Source organism: Cyprinodon tularosa, unplaced genomic scaffold (genome assembly GCF_016077235.1).
Source record: "Cyprinodon tularosa strain WSP-4 unplaced genomic scaffold, ASM1607723v1 ctg418, whole genome shotgun sequence".
In the NCBI taxonomy this organism is placed as follows: Eukaryota; Metazoa; Chordata; class Actinopteri; order Cyprinodontiformes; family Cyprinodontidae; genus Cyprinodon; species Cyprinodon tularosa.
This window is the reverse complement of record NW_024039139.1, coordinates 902,474-915,510: the sequence shown is the minus strand read 5'-3', so window position 1 is coordinate 915,510 and position 13,037 is coordinate 902,474. Positions and strand designations below refer to the sequence as shown.

Below are 13,037 nucleotides of genomic sequence, written 5' to 3'. Positions count from 1 at the left end.
TTTGTCACATTCTAAATGCCCTATAAACATCACACATTGTCAAACTGTGATAGCTTCTTATTTTTGGCTGCCATTTTTCTGTTTTTTTTTTTTTCTTTTTTGGCTCCTTGATGCTGCTACAAGATGGACAAACAAGAGTAAGACGTTCAGCCAGTATACAGACGCAAGCTGGCTGCTATTTTCAGAAAAAATGTAGACCTGTGGCAGGAGCCAATACAATTACTGTCTGGTTGTGTGTGTATGTGTGCACCATCAGGGCCATAGCATGGGGTGATGAGGACTCTCCTCGGCTGACCTCGGTGCAGACGACTAGGGATGGCCACAGCATCACCTCACCAGTAAGTCTTAACTGCAATTTCTCTTTAAGATTCGTAACACAAACTTGATTTTTGATTTAACTACTCAGTAGATGTGGACTTAATCACACATAGTGACTGGTTTACATTACTTATTGCTGTCAGGGTTAGTGGATGTTTGTAGAGGACCTGAATGAAGAGACGGAAGACAGAGATGGTTTCTTTCAGATTTAATGAAGAGGTAGATGGTAGCAGAAGCATAAATCCAGAAAATAAAGGCAAGGAATTGGGGAGCCAAAACTAGGAGAATAAACAGAAGGAATGAAGAGAATCCAGCACTGAGTAACTGCAGAGGAGGAGTATATATGGAAGACAGAACAATGAAAGAAGTAATCAGCTAATTGGGAGCAGGTGTGAACAGAAGCAGCTAGAAGGGTGCTAAAGAGAAAGGAAAGTGGCACTAGGGGGCAACAAAGAGTAACCAGAGAAAACAAGAGGGCTTTACTTTAGCTTTACTGTAACAACAATGAAGCTAAAGAGGGATAAAACTACTGAATATAAAATAAAGAATGACCAAGGGGAACACTAGAAGATAAGGGAAGGGACTGGAGATAACTTAAGATAACTATAAGGCCATGGAAAAAATAAATTAAAGATAACCAAGGAATAAATAAATACCAAAAATTATAAAAAGAGATAAAAAAAATAAATAACTAGGAAGAAAAAAACAAAAAAAACAAAAATGACAACAAAACAACATAGATAAAGTATAACTGAGAACCCAAAATGAAAACTTACAAAGAACCAAAAAGTCCAGAAAAGCAGATCATGAAAATTGATAATTTATCAGTTAAGTTTTGTTTTTATTTTAGATAAATATTTTAATGGAAAACAAATGCAGTGTAGAATAGAGTTTATAACAGTTTTTTTTCCTCTTTCCTCCCTAAAGAAAACTGGTTTGGTGCTGCAAAACTTTTTTGACACTAGAAATAATGACATAAATCAATAATGTAATACATACTCCCTGAGCTTTTCTTTTTTATTAACAATAGTTCATTCACACAAAATTTTATGTATTTTATTAGGATTCGTTGAGATAGACCAACAAAAAATAGCTCATGCATGTTAAGCTACTAAAAAAAAATTCCACTTATTTACACATTTAAATCTGAAAAGTGTGGAATGGACATGCTTTGACCTCAAACCACTAGAATGACAGCTGCAAGTCTTCACCTTCTTTCCGCATCTTTAATTCCCCCCCCCTTTCTTCTTGTCTGTGAAAATCAGTTTTCAGGCCACAGATTCTTGATTAGATTTAAGACTCTACTGCCTGGGAAATTCTATCACATGAAAATCCTTAACTCTGACCCATCCTTGTGGAGCTCTGGCTGTTTGTTTGGTGTTGTTGTTCTGCTGGAATATAAACCTCACTCCAATCTTAGGTCTTTTCTAAAAAAGTTTTTAGTTCCATCCATAAGCTCTGAATAACTTTTGTTTACTGTAAAGCATCTGCACAGTTAAACATACAGTAGTAGAATCATGCTATAGTTTGTTCTGAATCATGCTCAGTGTTAGGCTTGTTGCAATCCATGCAAATACCAAACAAATGTAATTTTTTTGTCATATCTAACCTATATCAGACTTCTTTAGTGCATCTGAAGGGCCCAATTCTGGCCTTTTAACATGAGGAAAATCTGTTTTTTGCCAGTTTTTATTTGACTTTTTAAAGGAAAAGTCTGGTCAGCAAGGAATAATTTATGGATCATTATCTATACCTAAAACTAATACATTCGGGGTAGTTTAATGAATTTAGTATTAATCAGTAAAAAAAATAAAAAATAATAATATTCGTTGTGATCATTGATTCTGGGAGCAGCCATTTTTGCCCAAATATGGTAACACCTCATTCCTGACAACTTCTGGCAGTGACATCACAGTGCGGTAAGCTGAAGGCCATTCTCCCCGCTTTACAAGCAAAATCAATGGGAACTATTAAACACACCCTTAATCAACAACAATTAATTTAGATTTCGAGAGGACATTGACATTGAAATTTACGAGAGCTATTGTTAAAGTGAACATGCCCACGTGCATGACAGTTTGTTTTTACAATATATCGGGTAAAAGTGAAAAAATATTAGCTATTTCACCATTCCGATTCATGATCCTCGTTGGATTGCCAAGTTGAAGAGGGAGGATTTGCCATCGGACTTCTGGCCAGAGAAAAAACACGCAATATGAAGCCAACCTTTTCGAAAAATGTTTTCAAGATGACTTGGATAATAGCACGTTGTGACAAACACCAGATACAGCACTGAGACTTGATCAACAGCCGATACCGCACCGTGACGTCACAAACCGGTAGTTGGCAGTAGTGTTCTTTGACAAACATGGATGCCTCCAGTAAAGCAGATTCAACTGATAAAATTACTCTTAATTAAAAACACTTATCCTTTATTGAACAGTATGTAATAATTTTATATTTAAAGTACTTTCAGAAGTTTGAATTCTGAATATAACCAGACTTTTCGTTTAAATTTGATATGATTGCAAAAGTTTTCAAAGAATCCTCAGTATGAACGGTCAAATTGATTCCTGCTAGTACATCTTTTCTTCCTGGCTTCAACTAAAAAACCCTCAGACTATGGAAGCAGCCGATGCTCCTCCAAAGTAAATTGTTAACCTATTTTTTTTTTTTTCGCACGCATGATGTGACCATTATAGTGTCACCAATGTTCAGCAAGAAATAATATCAACTTTTACTTATTTTCTTTTTACATAGCTTCTTTGAGCACTTGTAGAATCATTCATTCTGTATTACTTGCGTTTTTAGTGCACTGTTATGTGCATCAACATTTTCAGTCTGCACAAGCAGGTTGCTTTGGGGGATATAAAACCATGAAAACAGAAGTCTGATCCTTGTTTAATTTAAGAAGATATATAAACAAATGGACAAATAGATCTTGTCTTTCTAAGCCAAGAATATTAAAACTGAGCATTAAAGCGTACAATGAGAACATAGCCTTACTTTTCCTCCATAAGGAATGTATTGACTAATAACTTTGGCTTTACAGTCATGTGGTGGCATAGATTTTTTCTTAAGGTTAAAAAACTAAAATGCCATATTTTTTTTATTTAGGTGTAAAATAACATAAAAAATAAATAATTTTCCTTTGACTGCAGTAGAATGTGCAAATGTATTGATCAACTAAATTGCTAAAATGTTTGCAGCTGTAATGTGCCACAATTAAGTGGTTTTAATACTTAATCATACACAAATTCTTAAATGACCTAAAGAAAAACTATGCATCCCTATACGGTTACAGTGCTGTCTAGAGTTGGAAATTGTTGAAATCCCAGGTACAGATGTTAAGGACCTTAAAAAAAATGTCTTTCACTACAGTAAAATTATATCAAATGAACAAATCAAACTTTTATATGAATTGAAAAATCCTACATGTAAAATCCCTTATGCAAAGCGTATATGTTATGCTTTGCACAACATAACATGTATTGGAATGAACCAAACAGTGATGTATCAGGTTTTAATACTTGTATTCTGTCACTTTTTTTTCTCCTCTCAGTTTGTTGGATGAAATAATAAATAATGGGAACCAACAGCAGGAGCAGCAGGAATTCTTGAGCTCTTTGGAGACAATTTTCCTTACCCTCTTCCTATCTATCATCATTATTATGACTGTGTTTGGCAACCTGTTAGTTATGGTGGCACTCTGCAAGGACAGGCATCTGAGGTAAGTTTTCATTTAGTTCTTGAAGTGTAAAATGTTTAAGGCTTGCAGCTTGCAGCATATGAACAGAAGAAACAGACCTTAGCATTTATTGCATTTCTCCAAGTTGTAAAAACATGGATTAAAGCTGAGTAATGAATTAAATAATATTCCTATTTGAAGCACATGGTTACAAGGTAAGTTTGTGACCTGAAAGGTTTAATGAAAATGCACTTTATATCTGCTAAAATCAGATGCAGCAATGTGAGTTTTCATGAGAATAAAACATTTGTATTTTCGTATTTATTCCCTGCCTCAATATCGATATTTAATCCATCCATCCAAACATCCATCCTTCCATCATCCATCCACCTATCCATCTGCCCATCCATCTATCCATCCATTCATTCATCCATCCATCCAAACATCATTCATCTAACCAGCCATCCAGTCATCCATTCATCAAGCCATCCATCCATCTAAACATCCACCTGTCCTTCTGTCCACCCCTTCATCCTTCCACCCATCTATCCATCCATCATCCATCCAAACATCCATCTGCCCATCCGTCCACCCATTCATTCATCCATCCATCCATTCATTCATCCATCTAACATCCATCCAGCCATCCAATCATCCATTCATTAAGCCATCCATCCATCCATCCATCCATCCATCAAAAGAGGACAAAAAATACACCCTAACCCATGATGCAACTCTGACAATCAACAATGCATTTTAGAGTATATGCATCTGGATTGGATTAGTCTGTCCATATTTAGCTTTCATCTTTTAAATAAAAACTTATAAACATGTACCTTCTTTGTTTAACTAAAGATAACTTAGAATAATCTTTTTACAAGAAAGATCACTAAGAAAACACTAAAATCTATTAATTCATTATGCTTAAAAATTATCCTGTTTTCTTGTTTTCTCTTAGAAAAAAAAAGACCAACTATTTCATTGTCTCTCTGGCGTTCGCTGACCTACTGGTTGCACTGGTTGTAATGCCTTTTGCTGCCATCGAGCTCACCACCGGCCAGTGGTTCTTTGGGGAAATCTTCTGCCTGGTGCGAACCTCTCTGGATGTTTTATTGACCACAGCATCCATCCTTCACCTCTGCTGCATTGCACTGGACAGGTCTGTGTCTGTGATAAGGACACTTAGAGGGAGAATCGAAAATGTATGTTGTTTTTTTTCTATAAAGATGTGACGGGCTGACTGGTTATTATTTGAAGACTTCAGTACAAAATTTATAGCTGCTTTCATTTTGTTATGTTAACTATCTTCCTTTTCTCTCTTTCAATGGAATTTGTGTATTGCCTAGTGATTGTATGCTTAGCTGTCTTTTTATGGAAGGCATCATTAATGGATGTCATCCTGCCCCTAACCTTCTGTACTGTCTTGCTTCTCTCTCATTGAACTTAATTCTAGCTAAGTACTTCTGAATTGAGATTTGTTTTTCTTTGGAAGTCATTTAGTAATTTCAAATTAATATAATTGCTTTCTATCTCTTTTTTCTTTAAAAAAATGTTTTTCACGTCTAATTATTCTGTGTTTAGCTGTGTCTCTTTTCTTTAAAGACGTCAGCTATTGCTGCCATTTTTGTAATTGCTGTATTTCTCATTCCTGTAGAACGTACTACCAGTACTTTTCAGCAGGGGCGTGCACACATAGACACTAGGTGGTGCTAAAGCACTAGGAAGTTTGCCCTCTATCAAAAAAAAAATGCCCTTTTGAAACTCGTTTTTTTTTTATTATTATTATTAATATTATTAAGATTTTACTGAGGTCGGTTTTGAAATGATCTTTTGAAAACCTGAGCCATTAAAAACGACTGAAACAAAGCCCCGAAATGACCGACCTACTTGCGCACAAACGACCAGCCTCTCTCTCTTCCTTTGTCACGTGAACTCGCTCGGTCGCCCGCAGGTCATCCCAGATGCGCAGCATCATAGCAGTTTTCAGATAGCAGGAACGGTCGCTGACAGGCTGCTTCTCCCGTGCCCCATTAGCCAGGTAATATACAGATCAAGCTAAATCATTTTGTTGTGCATTAAAATGTCTCATTCAGCAGCACCAAACACGCATTTTGCTGACTGGTCACCAGATAAACTAGTTGTCTCCTTGTAAGATGCTATTTTACTTTTTATATTTTGTATCCATATTTTTTATCGTAAGTGTATACATTAGTCTATTTTATTGCATGACGTATACCCACAGTTTTTAGATATTTTTATAATTTTATTTACCTATTCCATATTATATGTTTCATGTTGCACGATTGTACCATAAAAAATTCCTAGTTTGTGAACTCCTTCACTAACAATGGCAATAAACCTGATTCTGATAGTTTTACACTGTAGCCCAAGTCAATGACAGATAACGTGAGGACGACCACATAGGCTACAAATAATTTTGGTAGAGTTTGCAATTGCAAATACGGAAGAGGATTAGGGCCACTGAAAAAAAAAATAAGTTAACTGATTTTTAAATGTTATTTCAGTTTAGTATGGGAAAAAAGTCAGAATGCTGACTTTAATCTCATAATTCTAACTTTTTTCTCATAATTCTGACTTTTTGCTGAGAATTCTGACTTTTTGCTCAGTATTCTGACATTAATCTCAGAATTCTGACAATAAAAAAGTCAGAATTCTGACTTTTTTCCCATGTTAAACTGAAATAAAACTTAAAAATCAGTTAACTTTTTTTTTTCCAGTGGCCCTAATCCTCTTCTGTACAAATCTATGTGTTAAGACAAACGTTTTCTGTTGTATAGGTTTTGTTAGGCAACATAAATTAACACATTTTGGTCTCTTTATTGTCTTAATTGTATATTGATTTAGTAATTGCAGCACAATACCAAGAAAGGAGGGTTAATCATATTGAAAAATCTTAAAAGCTGTTCACATTTTATTTTTAAGTGGTTTGTGCAGCAGGTTTTAAAATAGCTATTATTTTGTAGGCTACCATAAGTCATATCCACGTGACAAGACTTCCAGTCATGTTGCCCTAATAGCCCATTATTTAAACTAATGTGGCATATTTGTTAAAGCTATTATTATTATTATTATTATTATCATCATTATTATTATTATTATTGTCATGATGGTTATTATTAATATATTGTAGCCAGTCACAGCAGGGAAGCTCTATACCATCAACATCTACCAGGACAGGAGATGAGGAAGAGTTCAGGGAAGACACAGAGACAGAAAAAGACCAGGATGAGGGAGAACAGCAGGGTGAGGGAAAACAGGGAGATGAGCCAGATGAAAGAAGCATGCTTTAGTCTGTTCTGTTGGTGATGTGACTTTTTTCCATTGAAAACTCACGTTTAGAGAATGTTACAAATAAAAGTCAAATTTCATTCAACATGCGTTTATTTTTTTTTTACAATTAAGTGTTACACGTGCGCTAAAAAGTGCCCTCCCCCCCCTCCTGAGCACCTGCCCCCCAAAATGTCTGTGCACGCCTCTGCTTTTCAGTTTTACCATAGTTTTGTCGTTGTTGATAAAATGTTGTTTTTTATGTCTCTTCTTCTTGTTGAAGGGCTTGGCCCAGTTTGCTAGACATTTCTGTAACACATGTGAACTATGAATAGTCTCTTTGATATTTTTCCCATAAAATAACTCACTTATTCATGCTTAGCTGTGCGTCTTTTACTTGGTTGCTTACAATGAGTCTGGTTGTTTTGGAGCCTTCTTCATGTTTAAAGCAGATTGTTCCACTCACTCACAACATCTGTCTCCTCAGGATGACAGAATGCTAGAAGTTAATGATTTGACTCAATCCATTCAGCTTGACTTCCTCAGATACTCGTTTCCTAACTGGCATTAAATCATCAACCAAATTTATTTGAATTGTGTTGTAATTGGACTTTCATTTTGACTATATGTAATTTGCTCCAAACCTGTATAATTTGATTTTATTTGATCAGCTTGGACTTATTGGAACTAAATTCAGACCAATGGATGAGTCGGAGTATAATTTATTTTTGTAGCTGTAAATCCCAGTGCTCTAAATCTGTACTTACGCACTACAGGATGATAGTCGATACAGTACACTCCTCCCCATTTTGCTGGTGGTCCAACCACCTTAAAAAACACTGGTTTAGAGTGCTCAAAAAGGCAAAACATTGAATATGATAAAGTTCTCTATGTAAATATTAGGTCTTTATTAATGCATGTTTAATAAATCTAAGTTGGGAGCTGTAGTTCTCAAACATAAAAACAAGACAGACCCCCATCTCCAGAGAGCTTTATGAAAATGTTTTTTATCTGCTCAATAAGTGTTTTTACATCTATATTATCTCAGATTTTTCTGTTCCCTGAGTTGGTGTGTTTATTTTTATTTTTTATGCATGATTCCTTCTTTGTGGGTTTCCATTCACTTCTGTCTGTCATTCTAGATACTATGCCATCTGCTGCCAGCCACTGGTCTACAGACATAAAATGACCCCGGTGAGAGTGGCAGTTATGCTCAGCGGCTGCTGGCTCATCCCCACATTAATCTCCTTTCTACCCATCATGCAAAGCTGGAACGCTATTGGGATCGAAGACATTGTGAGTTTGCAATAGTTAACATTACAATTGTTAGAAATACTTTTTGATTGGACGTGAAGTTTTCTAGGAGACATTTCGCCTCTAATCCAAAAGGCCTCTTTGCTTTTAACTAGTGGTGGGAAGCACTGAGAGTAATATACTGTAGACAGCTGAGAGTAATATACTGTAGACACATGGGTTTATAAAGGCCAAGTATAGCCACATGCTCACAGTCCAGAAACATTAAGTTCACCCTGGAAGATGTAAAAGATGACAGCCTTGCCTTCCTGGACTACAAAGTCTACATTATGGAAGACAACTCAACACAGGAAATCCACACACACCAACCAGTACCTTCGTTTTGCCTTACACCACCCACTGGAACACAAACTAGGCGTCATCAGAACCCTTCCGACACAAGCAGAAACCGTTCCCATCACCAGCAGAGGAAAGATGAGAGAACAGGGACTCATTAGGACAGCCCTGAAGAACTGTGGTTATCCCAGATGGGTGTTTCCACAACCCAACAAGAAGAGGCCTGCTGAAAGGGAAGAACAAGGAAGAAGGAACATCATCTTTCCATGTGTTGCTAGAGTCTCAGGAGGATTTACAACCAGCACCAGATCTCTGTGCACTTCAAATCTGGCAACACCCTGAGACAAAAACTGGTTTACCCCAAAGACAAGACACCCAGAAACAAGACCAACAATGTGGTTTACGCCTTTCAGTGTAGTGTAGAGTGCACAGACCTGTGCATTGGAGAGACCAAGCTACCACTACACAGACAACATCCATATTCTGGCCAAGGACAACAGATGATTTGAGAGAGGGGTTAATGAATCCATCTTTGTTAACATGGAAAAACCATCTCTCAACAGAGGAGGTGGTCTTAGAGACAAACTTTCACCTACTTACAAAGCACTTTTAGGAACGATACCCAGAAGATTCACCTCTCACCCGCCCAACCTGACTCACACTTCAATCAGGCATGACACTGAAAATCACTCTGACGAGGCAGTTAACGACACATCAGAACCCCCTCATGACCATTAACCCCCACAGGTGAACTTCTTGGCCAATCCAGTGGGAGGGATCAGAGCCACCTTCTGTTCCCCCTAATTCTAGAAAACTTCCCGTCCAGTTGCCTAAAGTAAACTTCTTAAGCATGAAAATGACATAGATGACTTAGAATCTTCAGATATCTATGATCAGAGATGCTAAAATATTTTCTGTTATTAAAAACCCTGGTGAGTTTGTGCAAGCTTCCCAAAGGCAGGCAAATCAACAATATGAATCTATAGGATCAAGATTGTGTTACTTCAAGCAAAAAATTAATTCCGCCAGATGGTGTTTGCCACCATTTTAACAATCAATACCAGAAGGGCACACCTAAAGTTGGTCCAAACCTGAAGTCTGTTCTAAATGTGTTTAATAAAGAATTAATTAATTCAATCCACTGATCTCAGATTTATGAAAGTTTCTCGTCCACCAATGTTAGGATTAAAGTTAGTGGATAAACTGCAGGTAATAAACTAGGTTAAAGGTATTTAGTCAACAGTTTTCTCCAAAACCTCTGCTGAGAACTTTTTTGTGTTTGATGTAACTTTATTAGTAGAAATATCAAGGTTTAATAGTCAGCAGCAGTTAGGGGTCATGTATGTAAAAAGACTTGAGATTAGAGGATCAAGCTATTCTTAAACCACCTTAAGTTTTAGAATAAAATAATTTAATAAAAAATATTTTTTATATTGGCTGAATTACACAGTCTGATTTCTTTAAAGATTTCTCTTACAGCCAGTCCATCTTGCGTAGCCCTTGCAGCAGTATATGCTCGAGAGCTCCGGAAGTTGGTGTCACCCTGGACCAACTCTCTCCATTCACCAGGCGTGCCATCTCTGTCGCACATGGTGTGGGGGATGTAGCGGTCAGTCTCCGTCAAACCTTGGTCGTTGGCTGCAAGGAAATTGTGGAGGATGAGGCATGCCTTAGTTATGTCCTCCGCTGTTTCTATGCAGCACTCCATAGCACGCCCAAGGATCCTCCACCGGGCTGCTAAAACGCCGAAAGCGTTTTCAATGACCCGCCTGGCCCTGGAGTGCCGCAAGTTATACACTTTCTGGTCCTCTGATAGGACTGGACCTGTAAAACAGGATATAAAGAACAGAATGCATTATTAGAAACAAACTTTATTAGTCATATGATGAGATTATAATATAATTAAGTGTTGAAGCTGCTGTGTCAATGTAATTTCATGTGAAATATTACATGGTAGTCATTAATTTATTCATTCATTCATGAGATGTGTTTGCTTACCTGGATATGGACGCATCAGGTTCACCTTTTGAGGAAAGGCCTCATCAGCGACAAACACTGGTGGGGTCCAGATATCCATTCCAGGCAACGGTGCATGAGGTGGAAGGGGAAGCTGACCTCGGATCAGTTGTGCGCCAAAACCGTGGAGATCCCCAGTTTGTAGCTGGCTGCCAGGGCTTGTTGACTGATCCCAGAAGCCAAAAACCGTAAGGTCACAGCCAGGCGCTCTGCCTCCCCAATCGGTGCTCTGTGGGAAGCGGCATGTTGGATGCGGGGGGAAATGCGCCTCAGCAACCTGTCAAAAGTGGGAGCGGACATCCTGAAGTATTGGAAATGCCGCTCGTCATCCATCTCCCGCATAGGCAACACCAAATTGCAAAATTCCCCATCAATAGGGCGACTGATATTCAATGGCCTCACGTTCCACCGTCGATCTCGTTTTTTTACTTTTCTTTCGCTTACGGAGCAAATGCAACAGAATCAGGTCTTGGACCATCGCCATGTTTTGATCAATGACGAATCATTGGCGCCCAGCACTGCCACCTAGAGGAAATACGGGTTATTGCGCACCTCAACGGACGGAGGTATGAAGGAGTCAACGGATAGAACGTACGGACAGAAATACGGACGTGCAGGCCAAACGTGAGGTATGAATGGGCCTTTAGCGGAAAAGGATATTACTTTGTGCATCATTATTATGGCTTTTAAGATAACTACTCTTCATTCAGGCTGTTATGGGATGGATGAGGGAAGTAGCCAGCTAGGCTGCAGAGTTCCTGTGTTTTTTCTAAGCTTAAATAATCCTCTTTATATAGAATGTCTCACATGTTTGTTATTTTCCTTTAAGATTGAAGAGAGGCGAACTCTAACAGGAGTTTCCAATGACACAAGCTGCGTGTTTCTGGTCAACCGGCCTTACGCCCTCATCTGCTCCGCCGTGGCTTTCTATGTGCCTCTGGCCCTGATGGTTCTGGCCTATCAGCGCATCTATGTCACCGCCATGATCCATGTCAGGCAGATAGAGACTCTTCAGCGTGCCGGATCTGCACCAGTTACAGGCTCAGATCCAGTCGTAACTGTACGCTGTTCCACCTCCTCAGATCCACTGGACCATTACTGCCTGAGGACAGCAACTGTGTCTTCTCCCTCAGAACAAACTCATGGAGGGCATAACCGCATGCGCATCGAGACAAAGGCAGCAAAGACTCTGGCTGTTATAATGGGCTGCTTCTGCCTGTGCTGGGCTCCGTTTTTCATTACAAACGTGGTGGACCCCTTCATTCATTACTCTGTACCCTGGCAGCTGTGGACTGCCTGGCTGTGGCTTGGTTATATTAACTCAGGATTGAACCCCTTCCTGTATGCCTTCCTGAACCGAGCTTTTCGGAGGGCGTTCCTAGTGATTCTCTGCTGTGGAGACCAACGTTATTCTCGGCAGGGGAGCTTCTCCCGTGGACACATCCACAGGCCATGTTCTGCCCCGTCAGTAAACGGGACCTCCATGGCTCTAAGGTAAAACACAGAGAGACACAAACACATTTATGGAAAGCAAAGGCTTTGTTTTAACATATATTTGCATCTCAAGTTTATTGTCCGAGGAGTAATTATGTGTTTGAGTGAGAAGGTGTAAATGTGTTTGCTAGAGTGAGCATCTGCATGTGGGTGTCTTTCTATCTCCTGCAGGCTTGTGTCAGAAATAAAATATTAATTTGCATCTTCCTTCAAACATAGATTTAAACATCACCTCCATTTATCTATTAGATATTACCAACACAGGAACTATACAGTAACATTAAAGTAAATGGAAGATGATACAACAGAAACTTGTATTAACTTTTGAATAAAATCCTGCAACCATTTATCTACAGAATTACCAAAATACTTAAACTAAGTGAGATTTAATCTTATCGTAAACAAAGCAGACGGACAAGGAGAGCGATATGGTTGCTCTGGAGGAGCTGCAGGAATTTACATCTCAGGTGAAATAATCTCAGGACCGGAAAACTTTCAGTCAACATATAACAAATCTGACCTTTATGGAGGAGTGGCAGTGCTACAGTGCTACGTTTAAAGACTGTCATCTTTGGGTCAGAGGTCAAGCTGGGTCAGAATTGATTTGGAAATGGAGTGAGCAACAAAAATACAGCACAATCCT

The 13,037-nt window shown here is 38.5% G+C and overlaps 1 protein-coding gene across 3 annotated transcripts in view; it reads left to right on the top strand.

Moving 5' to 3' along the window:
* Positions 1–13,037, top strand: part of si:dkey-247m21.3 (5-hydroxytryptamine receptor 4) — a 57,199-nt gene that overhangs the window by 24,507 nt on the left and 19,655 nt on the right. For all 3 annotated transcript variants that reach the window (XM_038298990.1, XM_038298991.1, XM_038298992.1), the window contains 5 exons: positions 257–338; positions 3,881–4,048; positions 4,965–5,165; positions 8,437–8,590; positions 11,730–12,394. In XM_038298990.1, the coding sequence (XP_038154918.1) occupies positions 316–338; positions 3,881–4,048; positions 4,965–5,165; positions 8,437–8,590; positions 11,730–12,394 (1,211 nt within the window). In that variant the 5' untranslated portion in view covers positions 257–315. The remainder of the gene's footprint in view (positions 1–256; positions 339–3,880; positions 4,049–4,964; positions 5,166–8,436; positions 8,591–11,729; positions 12,395–13,037) is intronic.